Below are 23,379 nucleotides of genomic sequence, written 5' to 3' on the forward strand. Positions count from 1 at the left end.
GCAAGCTCAACAGAGACAGACCCATTGCTGAACACATCATGTCATCAACATATTATGATTTGACAAAACGTTTTCAATGCCTGACCGAACTTCCCTGAAGCTCCGGTATGTGACGCTCTTCAAGTCGAGAGGTTGTCAACCTGACATCTCCAGCAGGTCACAGGATACATCTGAGGAATTGCAAGATGCTTTATTGAATAGGAAAGAAGAACAAATATTGTTCTTCCAAATTGGTTGTATTCATTCTTTCAGACTTTTCTTTGATCTTGCTTTTTTTTCTTGTGAAATTAACTTTCCTGGTCACTAAAAATGATTTAAGTCACAGTGAAACGGAAGTAAGAGCATCTTTATCTCAAGAAATGTGATATATTTAGTATGTGGGCCAGTTATCGACATACAAGAAGTCAAATCTATCTGATTTTATTCGATCAAAAGTGGTTTCAACCCCCAGTGTGATTTTAATGCTGTGGGCGGGGTTAGCTAGTCACTCAAAATCATATTTGATTTGATAAATGTATGTATATGCTCCGTGGTTCAAGATGACTTATCAAAACGAATAGATCATTTAAGAAAGAGAAGAGATGGATTCATAGCTAAAAATAGAAGAGAGATAAGCGATAACAGAGCACAGGTTTAGAATTTGGAAAATGTCTTATTTTCCAGTGTGTCATTCAAATGAAATAATCTGAGAGTTTAAAGGAGAAAATCTCTCTTTGGTGAAACTGCTCACGACTCTCACACCTGTGACTCAAGTAGACGCGGCTTTATTTTTGAGCGGTTGCAAAACAAAAAGTCTGGACTGTCCTAGTCGGTCGTGTAATGACAAAACATACAGAGGTGACCTCTCTGCATGGGTAGCACTATATGCTGAGGTTTGGAGTGTCATCACCTTTTTTGTGACCATAATATCTGTAATGCCACTTGGGAAAACGTTGATCTATTCCTTCCTGAGTAGTGTGATGTTAAAAAAACAAAATGACGTGAAAGAAAGAATACAATGGATGTGACCTCAATGTTTTTCATTGTATTTCTGTTCCCTCCTCTCCTTCAACACTGGGGATGCAGTAAATGGGGGCCGGTTAAAAGAGTGGGACTCACAGAAAGATGGTGCCAGAAAGCAGAGGGAGTATTTAAACGATTCTTCACAGTTTTGAGAGCTCAGAAATGCTGCAGCAGTCGAGAACATTCGCTCCGATAAAATCTCGCTTATTAAAAAGCACAATTAACGATTATTTTTCTACAGCAGAGCAGCATTGCGTCTACTGTATCAGGAGCTTAAAAATGCTTGTGTGTGTGTGTGTGTGTGTGTGTGTGTGTGTGTTTGCGCGCGCCAGGCATTGTGCAGCCGCAGCCTCTCGGGTTACTGAGGAATGCATTTGAAGTCAATCACAAAGAAGCTCCCCATCTGCCCTGCTAGCCCTGAAGGGGATATCTGAACTGAACCGGTCCAGGAGGAAAATCAACCCAAAAAAGAAAATCGTCTTTGGGTTACACACATCTACCACAAGCTGTGTGCGTTCGTGTGTGTGTGTGTGTGTGAGTGTGCCACACTGACAGAGTGACTATAGTGCACAGGATGAAATGAATAGTGCAATGCATGATGTCAGCTTTAGATCAGGTTTATACCTGAGTCACCGCAAATGTTGCAACCCCCTCAGAGGACACACCTGTGTTGGCTTTGTCACAACATGACATGACTCCAACAAACACAGGTTCTGTGTTTTTTTTGTTTTGTCCTTCAATTTTATGTTTCTCCATCTCCTTTTACAAAAGTATACATAATTATATGTATATAATAAACCCCAACGCTCCCAGATTGTTTTAAAATGACTCCAACTGGCACCGCGTGTCTTACAATGGCAGTGCTTCATATGCTGCCAAAAAGCAGGATTGCATTCAATCCGCAGATCCAGAGGAATATGGCTGTCATCTTACAGTTTCCTTTCATAACAAATGGGAACAAAATGCAGTGGTGTAGGGAAATTGAGGGCAACATACAGACGATTTTGGCCCCGGGTTATGCGTGCGGTGGAAGAGAGCTCGTTGTGTTTCGTCGTGGTTTGTTAGCTATGTGACGCAGGCAGAAAGTACAGCTGTTTATAGCTTCTGTAACGGAGACAAAATGCAGAGCCGGCCCGATTCGACTCCCCCAAAATCACTTAAAACACACACAAACACAGGTCTGAGGGGCATGTGTGTGCAACAAACGCACCACAAAGGAAACCTGTGATTATATCCATTCAGACACAAACACACACACACACACACACACTAATTACATGCAGTGACGCACTACTGCCCGCCATAGCGTGAATTCACACTTATAATATCTTCTCATAAATGAAACATGTCGAGACAGAGAGGTGATTATATTACCGTTAAAGGTAAACATAGCCTCTGCAGTTGCAGTATATGTCCTGGAGGTTGTTGTGTGTATAGGGGACTTGAGGGGCCCCTGGGGTGGGCTTCGGGGTGGGGCGTGTGTGTGTTTAGTTAAATATGTGTGTGTGTTTTTTGGGGTCATGCCGAATTTAGGGGGGCTAGCCTCGAGATAAGATCTGTGAATTTAAGATTAAAAGAAAATAGGGCAAGGATGGGGATATACTGGCACAGTGTTTGTGGATCCAGAGGGGGGAGACGGAGGGAGGCAGAGTGGGAGGGACAGATAGCGAGGGGGGAGCTGGAGGAGCAGACTGTTTTGAGGGTTGTTTATTTGACGTTACATAACACCTTTGCTTCTGTAGCTGGAGCTCTTATTTGTGTGTGATAGGGTGAGTGCTGGTCTGTGTCTGGTAGCTTCTCACAAGAAGATGGGATTTTCTGTGAAAGGCAAAGGTTGCCCATAGCAACGGCCTTCATTCTAAAACTGATCCTTGGAATCCAACACGCACACACACACACACACACATTCGCACCATGCTTGCACTGAAACGTCTTTTTAGTACTTTTCAGCACTTCCTGGGTTTGAGATCACCAGGCCTTCACACACACACACACACACTCACTGTTTCACATACATATTTACACCCGAAGCGTGATACACGCACACACTCTCATCCTTCCGCTTCGTGAAGCCTGTATCCTCCGTGTGTCGAGGCTCCAAACAACTTCAATTCAATTCCATTTTCATGAGGTACATATAGCGTTTCAACTCCACCTCACGCTGAGATGTGATGGACTGAGATGCTCGGGTTTCTAGATTCCATTATGCTTTTATTGGCTTTTAAAGGCATCAGGTTTCCTCTTTCTGGAGCCGGGGAGGAGCCTCGGCCTCTGTGCGTGCACAATTAGCATCACAGAGGCTGGTAAAGACACAGCTCTGCAAGGCCTCAGCATGGGCTTAAGATTGCTGAGGAGATAAGTTTGTTTCGGTCACATCTGCAGCAGTGGACTCTGACTGTTTTCCAACACCTGGAGACAAACTGAGCCCGTTGTTCTTGGCATCGCGACATTGTGCTACTTAGCTGTTAAGTGAGCTGAATCTGGCCACATAATGCAGTAATGGAAGAAGTATTCAGCTCTGTTAATTCAATAAAAGTAGCAATACCACACTGTAAAAAACGCATTAACTTAACAACAGACGTCTTGTATGTAGAAAGAGGTCGCTCGTAGTCATGTTATTTTATAGTATAATACTGAGTTATGATTACTAATGCCATAATATGGCCAAGCTAAAACAGTTTACTGTTGAAAACTTTTACTTTGTTTACTGTTTGGTAGTTTAATCTGTAACAATGCTTCATATTCTGTATATTCTGCATGTAAAGCCTTATTTGCAACGTAACCAGGAACCAGATAAATCTACTAGAGTAAAATAAAGTAAAATAAAAGGGAAATACAGTAGTCCTACTTCAGTAAATGTACTTAAATACATTATACCAATGACAAAATATTGAACATATTGATAGAGATCAAAAGAGAGACAGTGCATTTCAAAATGAGTTTCTACATGGAATATATTTGCCTGCAAATACTTGAAATAGGCAGTCTTCAAGTACAGTAGCCGTACTTGTGTCTTGAAACACAGTGCGGTATGTGTGTCGTATGAAACGTATCTTTGTGCAGCAGTACGGGCGGTGTCTCGTCGTGCATTCATTTGATAGCAGTGTTAATTGACCCTTTGTGAGTGCTAACGCTTGTGTTTAAGCGACGCAGGGACGGAGGAATTGAGGTCAAGAGAAAGATGACAGAGATGAGTGAAGAGAAACGAGGGATCGGCCTCAAAGCGACCGGAGGCTGAGGTCACTCACTTCAGAGGTTCAACCTCCCCAAACGATCAACGACTAATCTCTCGTACCTGCCCCTGACAGAAGTTGCACTTTTCCCCTCACATATGAAAATGTGTCTGGATTGAGGTGCAGTGATGAGCAGGGAGGAGGCTGTGAAATGATCCATGAGAGACAGTTTTACAGTACAGCTGTAAAACTGTAGAGCAGCAGTTATTCAAAGGAGATGGTGAATTTATCCCATTCAAAGTCCACATGAGTTACTGAAACGATGTACCAACAACAGCATTGATCATAAATTATTAAGTAATTTCTCTCGTGACACTTCCAGTAAAAACCAAGACGAGGACAGACAAAATGTCTTCAAAACGTCAAGAGACCATGTCCACTTCTAATACACAGCCTCACAGAGCTGCTAGCGTGACTTTAGACTTGTAGTCTTGTTCACTGTTTTCTGACATTTTATCGATCAACAATTTAGTGCAATTCGTTGATCGATTAGCTGATTGAACATTCTTTTGTTTGAGCTTTTCAAAGGTGTGGATTTGGTGCTTTTCTCTGTTTTATATCAACAGAAAATGAATATATTTGGGTTTCATACTGTTGGTTGGACAAAATAAGACATTCGGCTTTGGAAATATGAACGGAGCATTCTTCACTATTTTCTAACATTTTTTTCTAACATATATCGAACAATTAATACAATTGTGAGTACACCAGCCTCAGTTCAAAAGCTAACTGCTTCTCCATGCTACTTTACAGGCTGAGCATCACTTGTAACTGGCATGTAAGCAGAGACTGAATGAAACCCCTCTCTCCTTAAAAGCTTTGATGTTCCTCTGCCAAAATCCCAGCTTTAGATGAACTCATTAAATATGCTCCTCTATGGAGCCTCAGACGGACAGATGTTACTCTGTCCACCATAATGCTCCCTGCATCTGTGCGTGTGTGTCTGTGCGTGCATGTAATCTGCCAAAGTGGTTTCTCTATTTAAACAAAATGACAAACAGCCCAGTCATTCATGGTGAATAACTCTCGTCTCTTTCATCTCTGTGTTTCTCCCAGGGACAGACTTGGTCCCCGTCTATCGATGACGAAGGCTCGACGACAGACGAGTTCTACGACGACGAGGACCTCTACTCGGGCTCCGGCTCTGGCTGTAAGTATCTGTGTGTGTGTGTGTGTGTTACACACTCACGCCCTGGTTCTTTCAAACCTCGACAGCTGCTGGGTTTCAATCTGCTTACCCTGAAGTCCCCACCCCCCCACACCCTCTCCGTGTCCTCGAGTTATGGTCGCTCTGGTCGCCAGACTCACATGCATGGAGGCCACGCACACAGAGGCCACGCACACATATGGCTCAACTGTTTTGATACAGATTTATTGCACCTTTAAACACATACACACCCTTACGAACAAACAGCAACCCGGGCTCAAATTCCCCTACATCTTATTTGCTCTAATCAGATCACAGTCCACACAGATTAGGCCGTTGTGTGCACCTATCTGCAAGCGTATGTCTGTATTTGAGTGAGCTGGCTGCCTGCGCGTGTAGGAATTACCTACTTAACGTAAATCACGTTGGTGTAACTCAATCAGAGTTTCTGATCTGGCAGTTGAATCCTGAGCATGGCTCTGTTTATTGAGCATGACTCATTGAGGTCTGCCTTCGGTTCAGGCTAGTGGCGAGCGCGCTCAAAATAAACTCGAAAAATGCAATCAGTAGAGTGATCTATGCCAGCTGTGTCTGCAAACTACTGCTGTAATGTTTGATTGAATGAATAACAAACACTATTTCCCCCCTTATAGAGCTCAAGCCTATCTGATGTTTTTCACTCATTTTCATCGATGCAACATCTAACTAACTCCGTTGTAGTCAGCGCCCGGTTCAGTTTGTCATTTGCTCAGCAATCGTTATATCTCCATATGTTCATGGATGAAATTGTTTTATCTCGGCATGCAAGTCAAGAGAGGAAGAATTCGTAGTCCGTAGAGGAAGAAAAGAGTGCAAACTGAAGCAGTTGTTGTTCACAGCCCCTACCAGCAAGTTAAGAGGAGCGAAGAGTCAGTGGACAATATTAAACAAGGAAAAAAAGGATTTCAAAAAGTATGAATCACTGGAACTACGAGACGCCTTTAGCATACATTAATAAAGAAGCACAAACAAATAATAGGCTGATGGGTCCAGGAGATTAGCTGTCGACGGACAGACACACACACACACACACACTAAAGCACTCATGCACACACACGACCTAATACTCAATCTCCTGGAGAAGATAATAATTACAATTGAGAGCAGGAGAGTGCAGCAGAGGCACCCCCTGTGGTTGAAGCTGCTCAGCAAATTGCTTTATCTCCAAAGCTCATTTACAACAGACAGATGTGCATTCTGTGTCACCGCTGCGTCACAATGTGGCATTGTGAGGCGCCTGATAAGTTTAACAGAAGCTGCGTTGTTCGAGTCCATATTTCGATATCCTCTCCGGCTCCTCTGTCAGCCTTCATGTCTTTGTGCCTGTAAATTCAATTTGTTTCTCTTTCAACCTAAGGAGCTTCCCTGCTATAACAAAATGAAAGGTGGTATAATACTATTATGAGATTTAAGAAGGAAAAGGATTAGTCTGCGCCATTGTCAATACCTCCTCTCCTCTTCTCTCCTCTCCTCTTCTCTTGTCTCCTCTTCTCTTGTCTCCTCTCTTCTCTCCTCTCCTCTTCTCTCCTCTCCTCTCCTCTCTTCTCCTCTCCTCTCCTCTCCTCTCCTCTCCTCTCCTCTCCTCTCCTCTCTTCCAGACCATGGCAACACTAAGCTAGCTGATTTTGACAGTGCTGTTTATGTGCATTCACTTCAGTTTTTCCAGGTAATTTATTTTTTTAAATCCACGCTCTAAAATGTCAAAACAAAAGTAAAACTGTATTTTTCTCTCACTTATTCAGTCGGCCCTCAACAAAACACATCGCAGCGACCATCTGGTGAGGAGAGGGACAGACAGCCTTGTCTCAGTTGGTTAAACCTCCGTTCTGCGCTCCATGTTTTAATACATTTACCATTTAATAGTTGTCGCCATTTGCATATGTTTGTGTTTGTGTTGACAGATAGCTAAACGAGCAGAAAATAGCAATTTGATTGCCACCGTGATTGCTTCGCTGAGTTGTCAATAAAATCAAGACAGTACTTTATGACCCGAAAGTCATTTGACAAAACAAACAGAGCTGCGCTGTGTGATCGGGTGTATGGACGTTTACGATGAGAGGGGACAGACAGTTGTCTTTTTAAAGGAGCACCGCACTGATTTTACACATAGAGCTCAGTTTGCTAGTCATGGAGAGTACTCAGTTTTGTATAATTTCTTCAGTAGATCTGTAGGAGCAATGCCAACAAAGACCTCAAGGAGCGTCGAGTTGGACGTTACGCGTCACAGTAAGAAACCAGGGAGGCTCTAGACAATATCTAGTGTCCAGCATTTTTGTAAACTGACGAACATGATCATTAAAGGTCAGGATATCGTGGCCTCTTTACAGATTCTGACCTTTCTTTTTTTTTTTGCCTGTGCATTGTGAGTCCTCCAACTCAGAGCAAAGGGCCTTTTTCACAGCAGCCATTTTGACATGTCATAGCAGGGTAAACACAAGTATATTTCATCAAATGAATGATGGTCCCATTCTATTTAGTTTTCCCCACCGTGGCATGAAACAAGAAGTCCCCAAGGCCCACCGTGCAATGGCTCACACTTTATAGATCCCGAAAATATCACGCAACACTACACCTGTTATTGATGATATAAAGTGAAGGTGCATTTATAAGTGACTGAAATCTCAATTTATAGCTCCGTAGATAGTAAATTAGTGAGTGTTTGTTGTGCAGCGAGTAGTGAATGAGTGTCAGAGGGATTGATTTCAAACACAGCCGTCGTCTCAGTTTCTGATTTACTGTTTGTGTGAGTGTGTGGGTGCGTTGAGTAATAAAGGGGATGTGTGAACGAGTGAGACGTTTTTTTTACTCCCCTGCTGGTTGTTTTTTAATTGAGTCATTTTTTAATTAAAACTCCTCTCTTCTCCTCTCCAGTTCCTGGGATCGGTGTGAGGCCGACATCGGCGGGTGTGTCCTTCACCACAGAAGAGCCCCTCCTCCTCTCCACCACGCAGGCCACTGGCCCCGCCCCCTCCGCCTCACCTGCAGCTGAGCCGAGCCCCAACCCGGAGGAATCCACCGCCACCCCGCTGCCCACCGAGGCCGATGGAGAGAGTGGTGTATTCTGGGAAAGAGAGAGGGAGCTGGAGAAGGAGAGCGAGAGAGAGTTAGAGAGGGAGGGAGAGAAAGAGCAAGAGAGGCAGAGGGAACTGGAGAACGAGAGAGAGAGGGAGAAACAGTTGGAGAGGGAGAGAGAGAGGGAAAGAGAGAGGGAGCGGGTCCGAGAGATGGAGAGAGAGAAGGAGAAGGAGAGAGAGCGCGAGCGAGAGAAGGAACGTGAGCGAGAGCGAGAGAAAGAGAGAGAGAGGCAGAAAGAGCGTGAGCTTGAAAGAGAGAAAGAGCTGGAGCGCATCAGGGCCGCCGCCGCCGCCGCCCAGACCACCGTCGCCCCACGATCCCCCGCAGCCGTCCCAGTGGTGACCACCAACCCGGCAACCAGCCCTGCAGAAAGTGCGGCGCCCTCTGCCGGTTCGGACGACCTGAGCACCACAGAAGAAGAAGAGGACATCTACCTGTCACCTGAACCCTCAGCCTTTTCCCCAGGCTTTGACATGGAAACCACCACAGAGGAAGACATGGAAACCACCACAGAGGAAGACATGTCCACTACAGCAGAGACCGCCCCCGGGCCCACGACGGCCGCACCTAGCACCGCCGCCGCCGCCACCACTGGCAAGACCAGGTTCCCCTTCAGGCCCAGGGTTCCCATGACCACAGCCACTCAGGCGGTGCCAACAGAGAGAACGAGCCGTCCACAGCAGCCTTCAACTACACAGGTGAGACTGACAGAGTAGATGTTAATATAGATTAGGAGCAGTGTCTATATTTGGAGTCTCATCACCCACCACAAGAAAACACCAAGCTCAACAGCAGGGAGTAGAGAGCATTTTTCATGTTGTCAACAAATCCTATAAAAAAAAGAGCAAAACCAATGACGCACAAGTCAGCTTTATACTTTCACTACTGATGATTGTAACCATGATTTGAATCAGCAACTATTTGATCAAAGAATAAGTGAATAAGGCCACAAGTATGACCACGGACTCGCTCACTAGCTCTGTGCTAATGCGCTCATTCCGGTTGGTGCCGATAAACTGTTCAGGTTTGATCCCAAACACTTCTTCTGACTGCCTCTTTAACGCTGACAGCTTCATTATTTACAGGCCAGGGTAGTTTCTCCGATTGCCGTGCTTCTGTTTATTTGCAGCCGTCCTGCATTGAAGCATGAGGCATGTTGGGATCTAAAGGAGCGTGTTTGGGTTATCAGCATTTAAGAAACTGAATTCTTGACATCAATAGAATTATTGATGTATGTAACAATTATTAATGATTATTAATATAAACGGGGCACCACCCTGCGAACAGGGACCAATAACCAAACGATAAAACTAAGTCTCATAATTAGTAGTCACTCATAATGTCAATAGTCTGCGTATGACTATACATTCAGTGACAGTGAAGGTTTTAAGTTCGAGCACCGGCTACTACATACAGTCTTATCAAATACATATGCACAAGTAATCACAGACGACTGCTCCTGAAAGTATAACAGAGTTTATTGAATCAAAATAATAAATGATCAAATCAATTAATATTGCAACCAACAAACATTATCATACAATTTTATATGCCTAAACTAAAGAATGAATAAAATGGATGAGGGTGTATGTCTGTGTGTGTATGTGTATGTGTGTGTGTGTGGGTCTGTGGGTGAACAGGAAGGAGTCTTACAGCTACGCTAAAGACTACAAAGATGGCGGCGTCGAGTGACGCTGGCCAAAGGGGAGGGGCCTTAAGAACTACAGCTAGAAACTACAAAGATGGCGGAGTCGAGGGACCCGGACAAAATGGCAGAATGGGGCTGCTGTGCGTAATTCACGTTTGCCTGGGCAGCACGTGATGTGAGGCGCTCGTTTGAACGAGGTTCCCCAGGGGTAGAATTCGGAGCTGTGTGTGTGTGTGTTTCGTGAAAGGAGGAAAGAGAAAAAAGGTGGGGGCTCATGAATCAGACTTCTGCGCGCGGTGCGCGTTGTAGTGAGCCTGAGTTGGCTGGCTCTATCACGCATAAATATACCGCTGTCGTCTTGAGAACTGCCGGTAACTTATGCCGTGATAAACCACGCACCTCAGCTCACTCACCGAGTCGAGTTAATGAAAAGAGAACTTCCACACGGAGTGGAAGACAATGAATGAAATTAATCCCAAAGAAACAGTCATAGTTGATACACAAATACAGCGGCGCTTCTCTGCGCCGTAATGATTGCGTAATACCTCAATATCACGCGACAGTCTTAAACACACAAAAACACGGGAATATCAACATATAAATGAATGGCCTGAATTAAACTTAAGTTAATTTAAGCTAAGCTATGCCCAAATGCCAAGAATCTTACTTGTAGATGCTTCGTTGCAACGTGGAAGTGTTTGTGGCAAAGCTGTCCGTTTTCCTCGTCGGGAAGGGGGACAGGGGGGAGCTTGCGGGTCGGCGCGGCTTTGCAGCGGGCGCTGTGTGTCGCGCGGCGGTGAGCTGGCGCGGCTTCGGTCCGTTAGCGTGGCTCTGGAGCAAACGCAGGTCCGGTCTGTACTCGCTGCAGGGAGAACAGTTAACTTCGGATGAGACGACGTGTCTGCGCGTCTTGCCGGGAATCCTCGGTCACGAGAGGAGCGAGGCTTCGTCGGGCTCCTCTGTGCCGGTTTGTGCACAAAATAAAAAGAAACAAAAAGCAGAGAACGGATCGCTGATGCGGATTCGTTTCGCGGGCTGTTTCGTCCAGCGAAATGGCTCGTGACCTGTCAGGGTTTGAGGGTTTGAGTAGGGTTGAAGGGCCGTTGCTTCCTCGTGGCCTCGTCGTGCTGGAGGGGGGGGGGAGGAGAGGCCGATGTGTCTTCATGCGTCCAGGACGAAGGTCCGGGCGAAGAGAGCGGTTGTGTGCCTCCTAACTCAACCGAGGTCGAAGGGGGAAAAGCTTTGAGGTGGGGGCAGCAGAGAGTTTTATAGAACATCGGCTGAACCACAGGGGTCCTCGGGTCTCTTGGCTCTCGGCCAATGAGATTGCCGCGGTTACCATGGTTATTTGGGGGGGGGTAATTCACACCTGAGTGTGAAATCCCTTTGCTCTTATCAACTACAAATCAGGATGAGACCTTTGCTTGAAAAAGTTAAGGCCTGATTTTCTTTGTCCACAGCACATGTTTAAGCCACATGGTCAGAGTCAGACCCCAACATCCCCCCTTTGTTCTGAAGAGCGAGGTGTTGGCTTCGGTCTTTAGAGCAAACCAAGGGCTGGCATGTGCATCCATGTGGTGGGGAAACCTGAAGAGGTGAGACAGTCCAAGTGTTCCTGAGACCAAAAGCAGTGATTAAAACAGGCAGTGTTCATTGTTCATAGAGTTCAAGGCATAGTGGTCAAGTTCATGGTGTTCAAGTTCAGAGTTCATTGGCATCTGGGCAGATGACTAAGGTGGCATCTGGGCAGATGACTTTAACTACTTCTACCTACATCTACTATCATACACAATTCAAATCATTGGTGAGCAAAACATTATTCCCAAATAATTCAATCGCTATTATGATGTTGTGATAATCTAGCATTGCGGCATAGTGTCAAAGAAAGTAACAACCCAAATAAACAAAACAAAACACAAAAGAGAGAGAAGGAAAGAATAGAAAGACAAGAAGCAGGTGAGGGGCAAACAGTGGTTACTGGTTCACCTCCTAGACAGGACTGGAGTCCGTCGGCGGAGCAGTCGTAGGTTGGCTACGTGGTGTTATGAATAGGAGGGAATCCCGTTTGTCTGTCGCTTCTGGATCTATTAGTACATGATATGTGCGTCTATCTCTCTCTGATCGGTAGATTTAGAGCGAGTCCTGTGTCTAAGTTTTAGAATCTATCGATATTGGAGTTGCGTTGCCAAGACTATAGGCCAGAGGTACCTGTGAGGGTTGCATAACAGTAGTGGTAGCAGATTTACAGATTTCATTAGCGCGGCTAGTGTGACTAGCTAGGCTGGTCTCTCGCTGCTCCAGCTGTTGACAGCTGAGCCTTCTCGGATGAGGTCCTGGATTAAATCTGACTGCTACGGCAGAGGTTATGTCTTCTCTGGTTACTTCTGGTGGAGTCTATAAAGCATGCAAAGGGTTCTCTATGAGAGTGGAGCATCAGTTTACAGTCACAATGGTTTGTCAGGTCATGCAACTGTTCTGGTTGAAGTTGGATGTGTTAGCGGTTAGTGCATGTCTACAGGGTGAGTTGGAGCATGCAGTTAAACGTCAGTAGTCAATAGTAAGCTGCCATTCTGCCGGTTGGTTTCGGCACTGGCAAGATTAGAGTGCACTTCCTGTGAAGTGCATCTCTCTAAGTTTCTGTTGTCAGAGATCCCACCCCCCTCGCGCTGTTCAAGTGGCGAGGGCAGATATCCCACGTTACGTCAGCACTCAGGGAAACGTCGCGAACAGTTTCACTCTGGAGTGTGTCATGACGGGCTGGTGATATCTCCCTCCCCCCACCCTCCTAATTAGAGATGGGGACAGGTCCGGCGCACAGGTCAAGTTCAGTTACCTACGGCACTGGCGACTTGACAGGCCCGGGCGATGACTCGGCTGAAAGAAGGCGGTGGCTTCGTTGAACAAGCTGGAGGTGGCTCATGCTGACAGAGCAGGAGAAGAAGGCTTAGTTGACGAAAGATCTTACGAGCTTGGGTGCTCGAAGGGCCTCTAAGGTTGTGGCACCCTAGAGGTGTATGCGAAAAGGTGGGGGAACACATGAGGCTCGTTTCTGACCCGGAGTCGGGTAGAGCAAGAGTGTTATGACCCCCCAGTAGGACTGAAGAATATGTATAGAGATATACATAACGGGCATTGCCTTTGCGAACAAGGTCGCCCAAGAAGGTTGAAGAACGAGGTGCGAAAATGGGAGTGGTCGTTTCCGGACGTGTGCTGAGTTCTCTTCCCCCCCCTTACCATGTCGACTTGGCAGCAGGGGGAAAGGTCACTTGGCTTAGTCAGGTGGGCTGCGAGTCAGCGTTACCTGATGGGTTGCCCTTGAGGGCGTCTTTCACCCCCCTGGTTCCGTTGGTCTTTCGACCGCCAGGGTCGTTTGTTCCTCGGGGGTGACCAGGGCTCGCTAGGCCAAGTCCTCTCGTCGTCTTCCGACGCTAGGTCGGAGTCGCTCGACTGTTGGATGCCTAAGACTATGGCGGTGTCTTCGTACCGATTTGTCGGCCGTCCGCGTGTATCCCATGCAAGTTGCGCGTATTTCCTAATCTCTGGCATGGTGAGGTTACTCGTTCTGCAGTGCATAGTAACATCGTATCTCACGTTGTCGTGGAGATTGTGCAAGAAAAGCGACTTGAAGGCATGGTCTTCTTCTAGACCTGGGGCGTTACGTCCTTGGAAGTACGCAGATCTCAAGCGCCTGAAGTAGTCTCTCGGAGACTGTAGCCTTTCCTGGGAAATGGCAAAGGCGCCGAGGGTGGCAGAGGCTGGGTCGGTGTACAGGGAGTACTCCTCCCTAAGGGCGTGACACAGGGATGAATAGCAGTCGCGGATGCTCGGCTGGAGCGTTTCAATGAAAGCGTGAACGCTTCGCGCAGTGGTTTTCCACACTAGCTTTAGCTTTTCGCGCGATGAGGGGCGCGATAGGTCGAGGAGGCAGCGATCGATCTCCCTTAGGTAGTCATCGATGCTCGAGTCGCGATTATCGGGATTGAAGCGCTCTACGTCTTTCACCAGAGACTCAATCTGTCGAGTACGCAGGCCTCCAAGGTTGATGGGGCCTGAGTCGTCTGAGTCTCCATACTCGCGATGGTGGTAACGACTATCATCCTCCCTCCCTGAGGGGGATGGGGTCAGTTCTTGTCGCGCGCGTGAACTGCGTGGAGGATTGCGTTCGCCTGAGGTGGTTTTGAAGCCACCTGGGCCGACTAGGACCTGGTGTTGGTCCTCTCTCCTCCTGGTTGGGGAAAGCGTTTTCAAGAAATGCAAGGTGGTTCGGGTCTCGGGGAATGAAGGAGCCGAGACCAAGAAATGACTGGGCTGAAAGGCTCGGTAGGGGGTAGCAGTACCTACCGGGGTTGCTGGAACACCTTGAAGCGCTTTCAGTTTGTCATCACTCTCTGATGCTTTAGAGAGTTCTAGGTTGACCTCTCTGAGGTCACTGCGCAGGCTACTATTTTCTGACTGTAGGGCTCTACAGTCACGTGACAACTCCTGAACCTCTGTTCGGAGTGTCCAGATCTCGCGTTGCTGCTCGTCGCTCTGTGCCCGGGTTCGGGCAGCTTGCAGCTGCATTTTCTGATGGTAGATGAGCAGTATTTCGCCGATTACGTCCTGAATCAGGCGCTCTCTGTTACCTGCTGGGTTATTTACATAAGCCACCAGCTGCTCTAATTGCTCGTCGCATAGGACAGCAGTGTATTTTGCAAAGTACTCTCTTTCCTTTGCTGTGAGTCCAAGGACATCAGCCACCGCATCTCGTAGTGCGGTGTCTTCTGGAGCTACAGCTCCAGGAATGGGGAATTTCTCGTCGCTCATTCTCTCTAATGAGCACGACTCCCAGTGGTTGTTAATTCCCTAGTGTTAGAACGGAAACTGTTAGTGTTTACGGTTCTCAGTGAAATGGCTAGTTCTGTAACTTAGGATTTCTACTGTTAGGTGTTAATTACTGTTAGTGTTACGGTTCATGCAGGCGCACAGTGAAATGTCTAGCTCTGTGACTTACGTTTCTACTGTTGCTGCTCTGAGGTATCACTACTGCTTTGCAGCCAGAGGTGCGAAAATGCTAATGTGGTTTAGCACTTTGGGCCTGTGACAGCTGTGTGTAACTTCTTTGGAGGGATTTAAGAAAGCAAGCAAGGTATTACAAATAAACGATCAAAACTACTACACAGCTGGCTGTTAGTTTAAGAAATGAAACAAATTATTAAACCTGGAAAGGAAACGAAATAAAATTTCGAGAAGGGAATTAAAGATTAAGATTAAAAGTCTGGATTTAAAATCAAAAATTTAATTACAATAAGACAAGATTTTGAAGATCAAAGCCTACCTATTTTGGGAAATAAGTTTCAGGAATTTGGATCATTCAAAAGAAGGAAAAAATATTTTTCGAAAAAAAATATTTTTTGGAAAATTAATTATTCAAAAATAATTATGGATTAATGTGCATATATACTGTAACAAAACTGGAATAATGTAGCCTCACACGGGGCACCATTATGTTGGGATCTAAAGGAGCGTGTTTGGGTTATCAGCATTTAAGAAACTGAATTCTTGACATCAATAGAATTATTGATGTATGTAACAATTATTAATGATTATTAATATAAACGGGGCACCACCCTGCGAACAGGGACCAATAACCAAACGATAAAACTAAGTCTCATAATTAGTAGTCACTCATAATGTCAATAGTCTGCGTATGACTATACATTCAGTGACAGTGAAGGTTTTAAGTTCGAGCACCGGCTACTACATACAGTCTTATCAAATACATATGCACAAGTAATCACAGACGACTGCTCCTGAAAGTATAACAGAGTTTATTGAATCAAAATAATAAATGATCAAATCAATTAATATTGCAACCAACAAACATTATCATACAATTTTATATGCCTAAACTAAAGAATGAATAAAATGGATGAGGGTGTATGTCTGTGTGTGTATGTGTATGTGTGTGTGTGTGGGTCTGTGGGTGAACAGGAAGGAGTCTTACAGCTACGCTAAAGACTACAAAGATGGCGGCGTCGAGTGACGCTGGCCAAAGGGGAGGGGCCTTAAGAACTACAGCTAGAAACTACAAAGATGGCGGAGTCGAGGGACCCGGACAAAATGGCAGAATGGGGCTGCTGTGCGTAATTCACGTTTGCCTGGGCAGCACGTGATGTGAGGCGCTCGTTTGAACGAGGTTCCCCAGGGGTAGAATTCGGAGCTGTGTGTGTGTGTGTTTCGTGAAAGGAGGAAAGAGAAAAAAGGTGGGGGCTCATGAATCAGACTTCTGCGCGCGGTGCGCGTTGTAGTGAGCCTGAGTTGGCTGGCTCTATCACGCATAAATATACCGCTGTCGTCTTGAGAACTGCCGGTAACTTATGCCGTGATAAACCACGCACCTCAGCTCACTCACCGAGTCGAGTTAATGAAAAGAGAACTTCCACACGGAGTGGAAGACAATGAATGAAATTAATCCCAAAGAAACAGTCATAGTTGATACACAAATACAGCGGCGCTTCTCTGCGCCGTAATGATTGCGTAATACCTCAATATCACGCGACAGTCTTAAACACACAAAAACACGGGAATATCAACATATAAATGAATGGCCTGAATTAAACTTAAGTTAATTTAAGCTAAGCTATGCCCAAATGCCAAGAATCTTACTTGTAGATGCTTCGTTGCAACGTGGAAGTGTTTGTGGCAAAGCTGTCCGTTTTCCTCGTCGGGAAGGGGGACAGGGGGGAGCTTGCGGGTCGGCGCGGCTTTGCAGCGGGCGCTGTGTGTCGCGCGGCGGTGAGCTGGCGCGGCTTCGGTCCGTTAGCGTGGCTCTGGAGCAAACGCAGGTCCGGTCTGTACTCGCTGCAGGGAGAACAGTTAACTTCGGATGAGACGACGTGTCTGCGCGTCTTGCCGGGAATCCTCGGTCACGAGAGGAGCGAGGCTTCGTCGGGCTCCTCTGTGCCGGTTTGTGCACAAAATAAAAAGAAACAAAAAGCAGAGAACGGATCGCTGATGCGGATTCGTTTCGCGGGCTGTTTCGTCCAGCGAAATGGCTCGTGACCTGTCAGGGTTTGAGGGTTTGAGTAGGGTTGAAGGGCCGTTGCTTCCTCGTGGCCTCGTCGTGCTGGAGGGGGGGGGGAGGAGAGGCCGATGTGTCTTCATGCGTCCAGGACGAAGGTCCGGGCGAAGAGAGCGGTTGTGTGCCTCCTAACTCAACCGAGGTCGAAGGGGGAAAAGCTTTGAGGTGGGGGCAGCAGAGAGTTTTATAGAACATCGGCTGAACCACAGGGGTCCTCGGGTCTCTTGGCTCTCGGCCAATGAGATTGCCGCGGTTACCATGGTTATTTGGGGGGGGGTAATTCACACCTGAGTGTGAAATCCCTTTGCTCTTATCAACTACAAATCAGGATGAGACCTTTGCTTGAAAAAGTTAAGGCCTGATTTTCTTTGTCCACAGCACATGTTTAAGCCACATGGTCAGAGTCAGACCCCAACAGGCATTTACATTTGTTTGGTTTTCCACATTGTAATTAGGCTGCCAGATTTTATGAAGTGTGCATACCCGTTTGGACAGTATGAAACTTTCCACCAACCAGAACACACAGAGGCTCATTGTTTCCAAGGAGGACATATGCCATGGAAATGTTCTGTGTTGGTTTGGATACGTTTCAGAGTAGTAGCTCCGTGGAACAAATGTGATTACATCAAATGTGGATTTCCTGGCGTTAGTCTCACTTTTCTCTCTTTGTCTCAGGAGGGAAACAACGAGGCGGGTGCTGCGGGGCCGAGTGGAGACTTCGAGATCCGCGATGATCGGCGTAATGATCTCGGTCGAGGTGTAATGCCAGTGGATCCCGATCTGATCGGCAACACGGTGGACGCGGGAAGCTCTGCCGCCCAGCTGCCACAGAAGAACATCCTGGAGAGAAAAGAGGTCTTAATAGGTAAGAACATCTGTCAATGAAGACAATACTAATGATGTTTTTTGTCCAAATATTTGTCATGCAGCTCTGTCTGTCAAATGAACCACCTGGTAGCCACCTCTTAGATCAACAGATTACGTTTTCCCCGTTGCCTCCTGAGGTCTTTCCCTGCTTTAGGAGCTGCTAAGATGAACTGTCTTCACCTCGCGTCCACGTAGTGCAGATTCATCACGACAACTGAATGTGCTACTTAGCCCCGTTTGACCCGTTGAGAACAAGCAATCCTCTTCTTGGCTTGTCCAACCCCTCCTTTTCCCTTCTTTTTCCCATCATTTTCCCTCTGGGTTAATCCAACTTCTTTTCAAGTGCCCCCCTCTCCTCTCCCCAAAGAGCTGGTGTAGAAAGTGAGAGACCAGCCAACTTGCCTGACCCGACTGGCTCTCTGTTTCTCCTTCAGCTATTCTGATTGGTGGACAGCTGGCGGTGATTTTCGCTGATTTCCTGGTCATCGGTAAAGAGCAGGAGGCAACAGACTTTAGACTAGACTGTCTGTATGATAGAACCATGTCAGACTCGTACATTCATGTATAGTGCTGTACAGGTATAGACACTGTATTCACTTTTATCTGTGGGAGTAACACGTTAAAGAACACGAGATAAACAGGGATTGGCAGGTATTTACCACCTTTTCACACTGATTCAATCTACTTTTTGGCAAAGTTTGTCAGGTCATGAAGATAAAATAAAAATTCAGGATTGTTTTACATTTTTATGAATAAAACAATCATATTTCCATTTCAGTCAGTCTTACTTTTGCCCAAGCCAAATATTTCAGATGAAATGGTACTTTTATTGCTGTTTCCCTCATATTGTTTTTCACCAAAAACTATTGCTATTCTGCCTTTTCGCCCTCCCCAAATCTATGCAATGTTTCACACGGGTGCGTCATTATTTTAACAAGACTAAATCTAACAAGAGTGTGAAGTTTGCGTGCTCTCCCTGTGCTATCCGGGGTGTCTCTGGGTTCCTCACAGTCTAAAGACATGCAGGTTATTTGTTGACTCTAAAGTGCCTGTTGGTGTGAAGCCATGTGATTTGGTGGCGACCTGTCCCGGGTGTACTTCGCCTATGGCTCCAGCCTCTGTGCGATCTTGTAAAGGAAAAGCGGTTACAGATAATGGATGGATAGAAATCTATACAGCCCTGCTACAGGGTGTTATGGATTTACAGACAAGCAGTAACAAAACAAATGGTGCACTTGGAAGTGTGCAATTCATATTTTTCATGTCCAATATCACCATTGTCTTCCACACTAAAATCTGGGATTGTAAAAGTAGATATTTATGCACAGTGTCACAAAAAGTCTTCGCTATCTGACTCAGAAAATCGGACTAATTTGATTCGATTTGATAACAAGAGATATTGTGAAAAGTCAAGAATACTTTTGCAGTGACAGTGCATGATGAAAAGTTAGGTTGTTTTAAATAGCCCAGCCTGTGTACTCTGATGTTGGCAGAAATGGAATAAACAAAGTAAACACCTCCCACGCAATGAATAGAAACAAAGTGTTCCTCGAGCCTTTTGTTCTCCGTTCTGGCATTAAGTTTAACGAAGGAAAGTTTGGTTTTTTTTCCCCATTTGATGACCACACAATCTATCGCACGCAGCAAGAGTTCATTGGCGATGTGTGCAGGAGAAGGTGGTCAAATGCAGCGGCTGCAGTTCGGTCACACCGGCCCCATCGTGCTAAAATACTATGTAGCACTGCAGGGCTGCAATTTAGCACAACGCTGTTGGCAACTCGGAATGTACGTTGGCACATTCGGGCTCATCAGTCGCCACTTAGCAGCTAGGTGATAGTGACGCTGTGGTAGCTTTGCTCTGCTTTCAGGCGAGTGTTTGATGCAGTAGTGATGTAGTCTGCTGCAGAATGTGGCTCTCGTGATGTTTCAGTGTTTGTTGGACTGTTTTTTAGGATCTGTAATGTTCTGGAAGGTTTTTAAGATGTCCACCCTCTCTTTCTTCCTTCTTCCTTCAGCGGTGATAGTGGGAGGAGTAGTGGGCGCCTTGTTTGCGGCCTTCCTCGTGATGCTGCTGGTGTACAGGATGAAGAAGAAGGACGAGGGAAGCTACACACTGGAGGAACCCAAACAGGCCACCGTCACCTACCAGAAACCAGACAAGCAGGAGGAGTTTTACGCATAACACTCAGAGAGGACTGCCAGAGAGACGCACCGCACGCCGAGGGAGAGAGAGAGAGCGAGAGAGAGAGCGAGAGAGAGAAGAGAGAAAGATACTCTCAGCCCCCGTACTCCTCGCCCTCCTCCTCTTCGTCGCCTCCCCCCTTGTCTGCTCGTCTCTCCTCATCCCTCTCTCCTCTCGTCTCCAAAACACTCGAGAGCGCCTCTCTCTCTGCGGACTTGGAACTTTCTTTTCAATGAAAACGAAAAAGAGGGAAAAAAAACAAAAATCTAGATATATTCTGAAAAAATAACACATACACATGAGATGTTTTTAAAGTAAATGTTATTACTATTCTACAGATTATCTTGTTGTGTATGTGATGATATGATTATTTTGTAAGAAAAACAAAACACAAACTCTTAATCTGTGTTTTCCAGCACAAAAAAAAGTTCCTCCTCTGTTTTTTTATGGAGCGATTGAAAAAGGCTAAAGGGAGAGGAGAGGGGCGAGGCGAGCAGAGCGAGACACAAAAGAAAAAGAGAGCGATGGGCCTCGACTCTGCCCCTCACCCCCCCAAAACACACGGAGCGTCTGGTTGGCCGCACAGAGCCCAGGGTCAAAGGTGAGAGGAAAGGTCTCTTTTGTGCCTTCCGTCCCTCTGGTGCTCAAAGACGCATACGCACATCCATACAGCCACATAAACACACGCTTACATGCACATGCATACACACACACTTGTATCTGCTCGAAGGTGGCTCGGACCTCTCTCTCTGTGCTCGGCCAACCAGAAAACAGTGCTCAACCCTCGGTGTGTTTCACAACGTCGAGGAGCCGCTGTGGAAACATTGGCTGGTTAGAGGTTTGCTTACGCGGCCAATCTGCTCCTCTACGCTGTACAAAGACTAGTTACGGATAGTAATAACAACCAATAATATATCAATGTTTTGGGCTGGATGGTGAATAATAATAATGATACCGTAATAATAATAACAATGATTATAATACTTAAACAGGAGGATGTGTATTTAGCAGTTTAAAAAAAAGTTTATTTGTAAATATCAGCATATCCTTTCTGGCATCACTAATCATCTGCATGATCATGAAGAGTTTTTATTCATCACATCCGTCATCACTTTAGATGAGCTGTGCTCTCGTCAGCCACACGCACACACACACACACACACACACACACACACACACAAGTGCAGATATATAACTTGCTGTGCATTTAGATCCACCACACAGACTTTAAGTATACCATTAATCATATCATTCAAACACATATCAAACCCATCATCATCATCATCATCGTCATTGTGATAGTCATCACTTGTGATACGAGCGAGATCAGGTGGTTTCAATATGTTATTGATCAGTTGCCGGTTGGTTTAGAGTTTGGTCTGTTTGTGTAAAAGCACAACTACGTGTCCAGTCATCACGTCATCCGATTAACCCCCCCCACCCCACCCCTACACGCACCTTTGGCATGCCTCACTTTCTTTTTCTTCCACCATTGGCTCTCTGTTTGGGGATGGGAGGGGCCTCTGGGAAGCAAGGGGGGCTTTAATGAAAAACCAGGAAGTGTGAATCCTTCGCAGGAAGTTGCTCCCAGATGTGCTAAGTCAGTCAAAAATCTCTGGTGAAGTCTTTTGTCGGTAAAGAGAACAAACAGACTTTGAATTAGTGTTCATGGGGTCAACTTTAACCTGCTGGTGGGCTCTTTTTGGGGAGGGGACGATGGAGGACGGGGGTTTGGTTTGAGATGGGGAATGTCAGAAGGAGGGCTGTGCTTCTATCTAAGAGATTGTAACAATAACCGCACCAGTGCGACTGGGCTAGTAGCTTCTATTATACTCAGTACTGTAGAACAAAAATGCATGGGAGTCAAAACTATACTAGTCTGGGTGTGTGTGGATGCCTGTGCGTGTGTGTTTTTGTGCGTTTGAAAGAAAAGGGGGGTGAGTTAAAGTTGGAATGTACTGTGGTCGAGTGTGTGTTTACCTACTCCAGCAGTTCTCACGCTCTTCCACAGACAGGTAACACACCTCCTCCACTCATGTGTGTGTATGTCGCCTGCCCCCTCGCCAGTGTGAGAATATATGTGTGTGTGTGTGTGTGTGTGTGTGTGTGTGTGTCTACACCTCATCTTAACACGCCACCTGTGTGTATGTGTGTGTATGCCTGAGCGCTTCACCTTGGTATTTCACAGCAGACTCTTGTGTACACTGACTGGCCTGTCGACGTGCGTGTGAGTGTGTCTGCGAGTGTGTGTCTGTTCACTGCTGAATGAGGGGCAGCTGGTCCCTCACAGTGGCTTTCACACACACTGACTGTGTCTTTTCACTGTCCGACTGTCTGCCTGTCTGTCTCTCTGCCGCAGTACAGACGGGCAGACAACACGCCACTTTCTCACAGGCAGGAATGATCTTAACACGTACTGTCTTTTTTAAAGTGACTGTCAAAGTGTAAACATGTGTTTGTACCCATCTAAGCCTGCGTAGCCAAATAAGACGTGTGTGTTTGTGTGTGTGTGTGTGAGAGAGAGAGGGTGCATTTGTACGTGTGTGAGTGTAGGTATGTGTGTGTGTGAAGCCCAACGGAGGCTACACTACTCTATGTTTGCTGTTCCCATTCCTGTTTTTATACATTTGCATTTTTTTAAGGCTGAGTTTCTGTCATTGGCTGAGTGAGCGAGAGGACGCGGATCCTCCACGCCACCGCCCTGTCACTAATCTGCCACTCTGTTCCAAATAAAAAACCTGGTTGGGTAAATCTCTCCTCTCTTGTCTTTTTTTTCAATGTCCGGAGATCTGGGCACCATGTGAGCTCAATATAAACTAAAATAATATTGACTTTGACACAGATCTAAAAGATAAGGCAACAATACCAGACCCACTTCAGTTGATATTGTACTGTAGTTGTGCTAATTCAGTTACAAATGCACCATTCATTGAATTACCAGAAACAATTAATGGGCAGGGAATTTGCTGGGAATTTATGGAGCCTCTAGGGGTCAAAGTAATCTGTCTTTGTTCATTAATATAATCATGACTTGTCCAGGGTGTAGCCACCTCTCACTAAATGTCAGCTGGGAGAGACTCCAGCCCCCTGGGACCGAGCTAAAGGATAAGCCTGTGTAGATTA

At 46.0% G+C, this 23,379-nt stretch overlaps 1 protein-coding gene across 1 annotated transcript in view; it reads left to right on the forward strand.

The window, feature by feature from the left end:
* The window catches only part of sdc3 (syndecan 3), a 40,789-nt gene extending 17,778 nt beyond the window's left edge, over positions 1-23,011 (forward strand). Inside the window, exons 2-5 of the mRNA XM_079288235.1 lie at positions 5,292-5,385; positions 8,293-9,194; positions 17,883-18,072; positions 20,090-23,011. Of these exons, the coding sequence (XP_079144361.1) occupies positions 5,292-5,385; positions 8,293-9,194; positions 17,883-18,072; positions 20,090-20,256 (1,353 nt within the window). The 3' untranslated portion in view covers positions 20,257-23,011. The remainder of the gene's footprint in view (positions 1-5,291; positions 5,386-8,292; positions 9,195-17,882; positions 18,073-20,089) is intronic.
* Positions 23,012-23,379: the final 368 nt, after the last annotated feature.

Source organism: Melanostigma gelatinosum (genome assembly GCF_949748355.1).
Source record: "Melanostigma gelatinosum genome assembly, chromosome: 17".
Taxonomy (NCBI): domain Eukaryota; kingdom Metazoa; phylum Chordata; class Actinopteri; order Perciformes; family Zoarcidae; genus Melanostigma; species Melanostigma gelatinosum.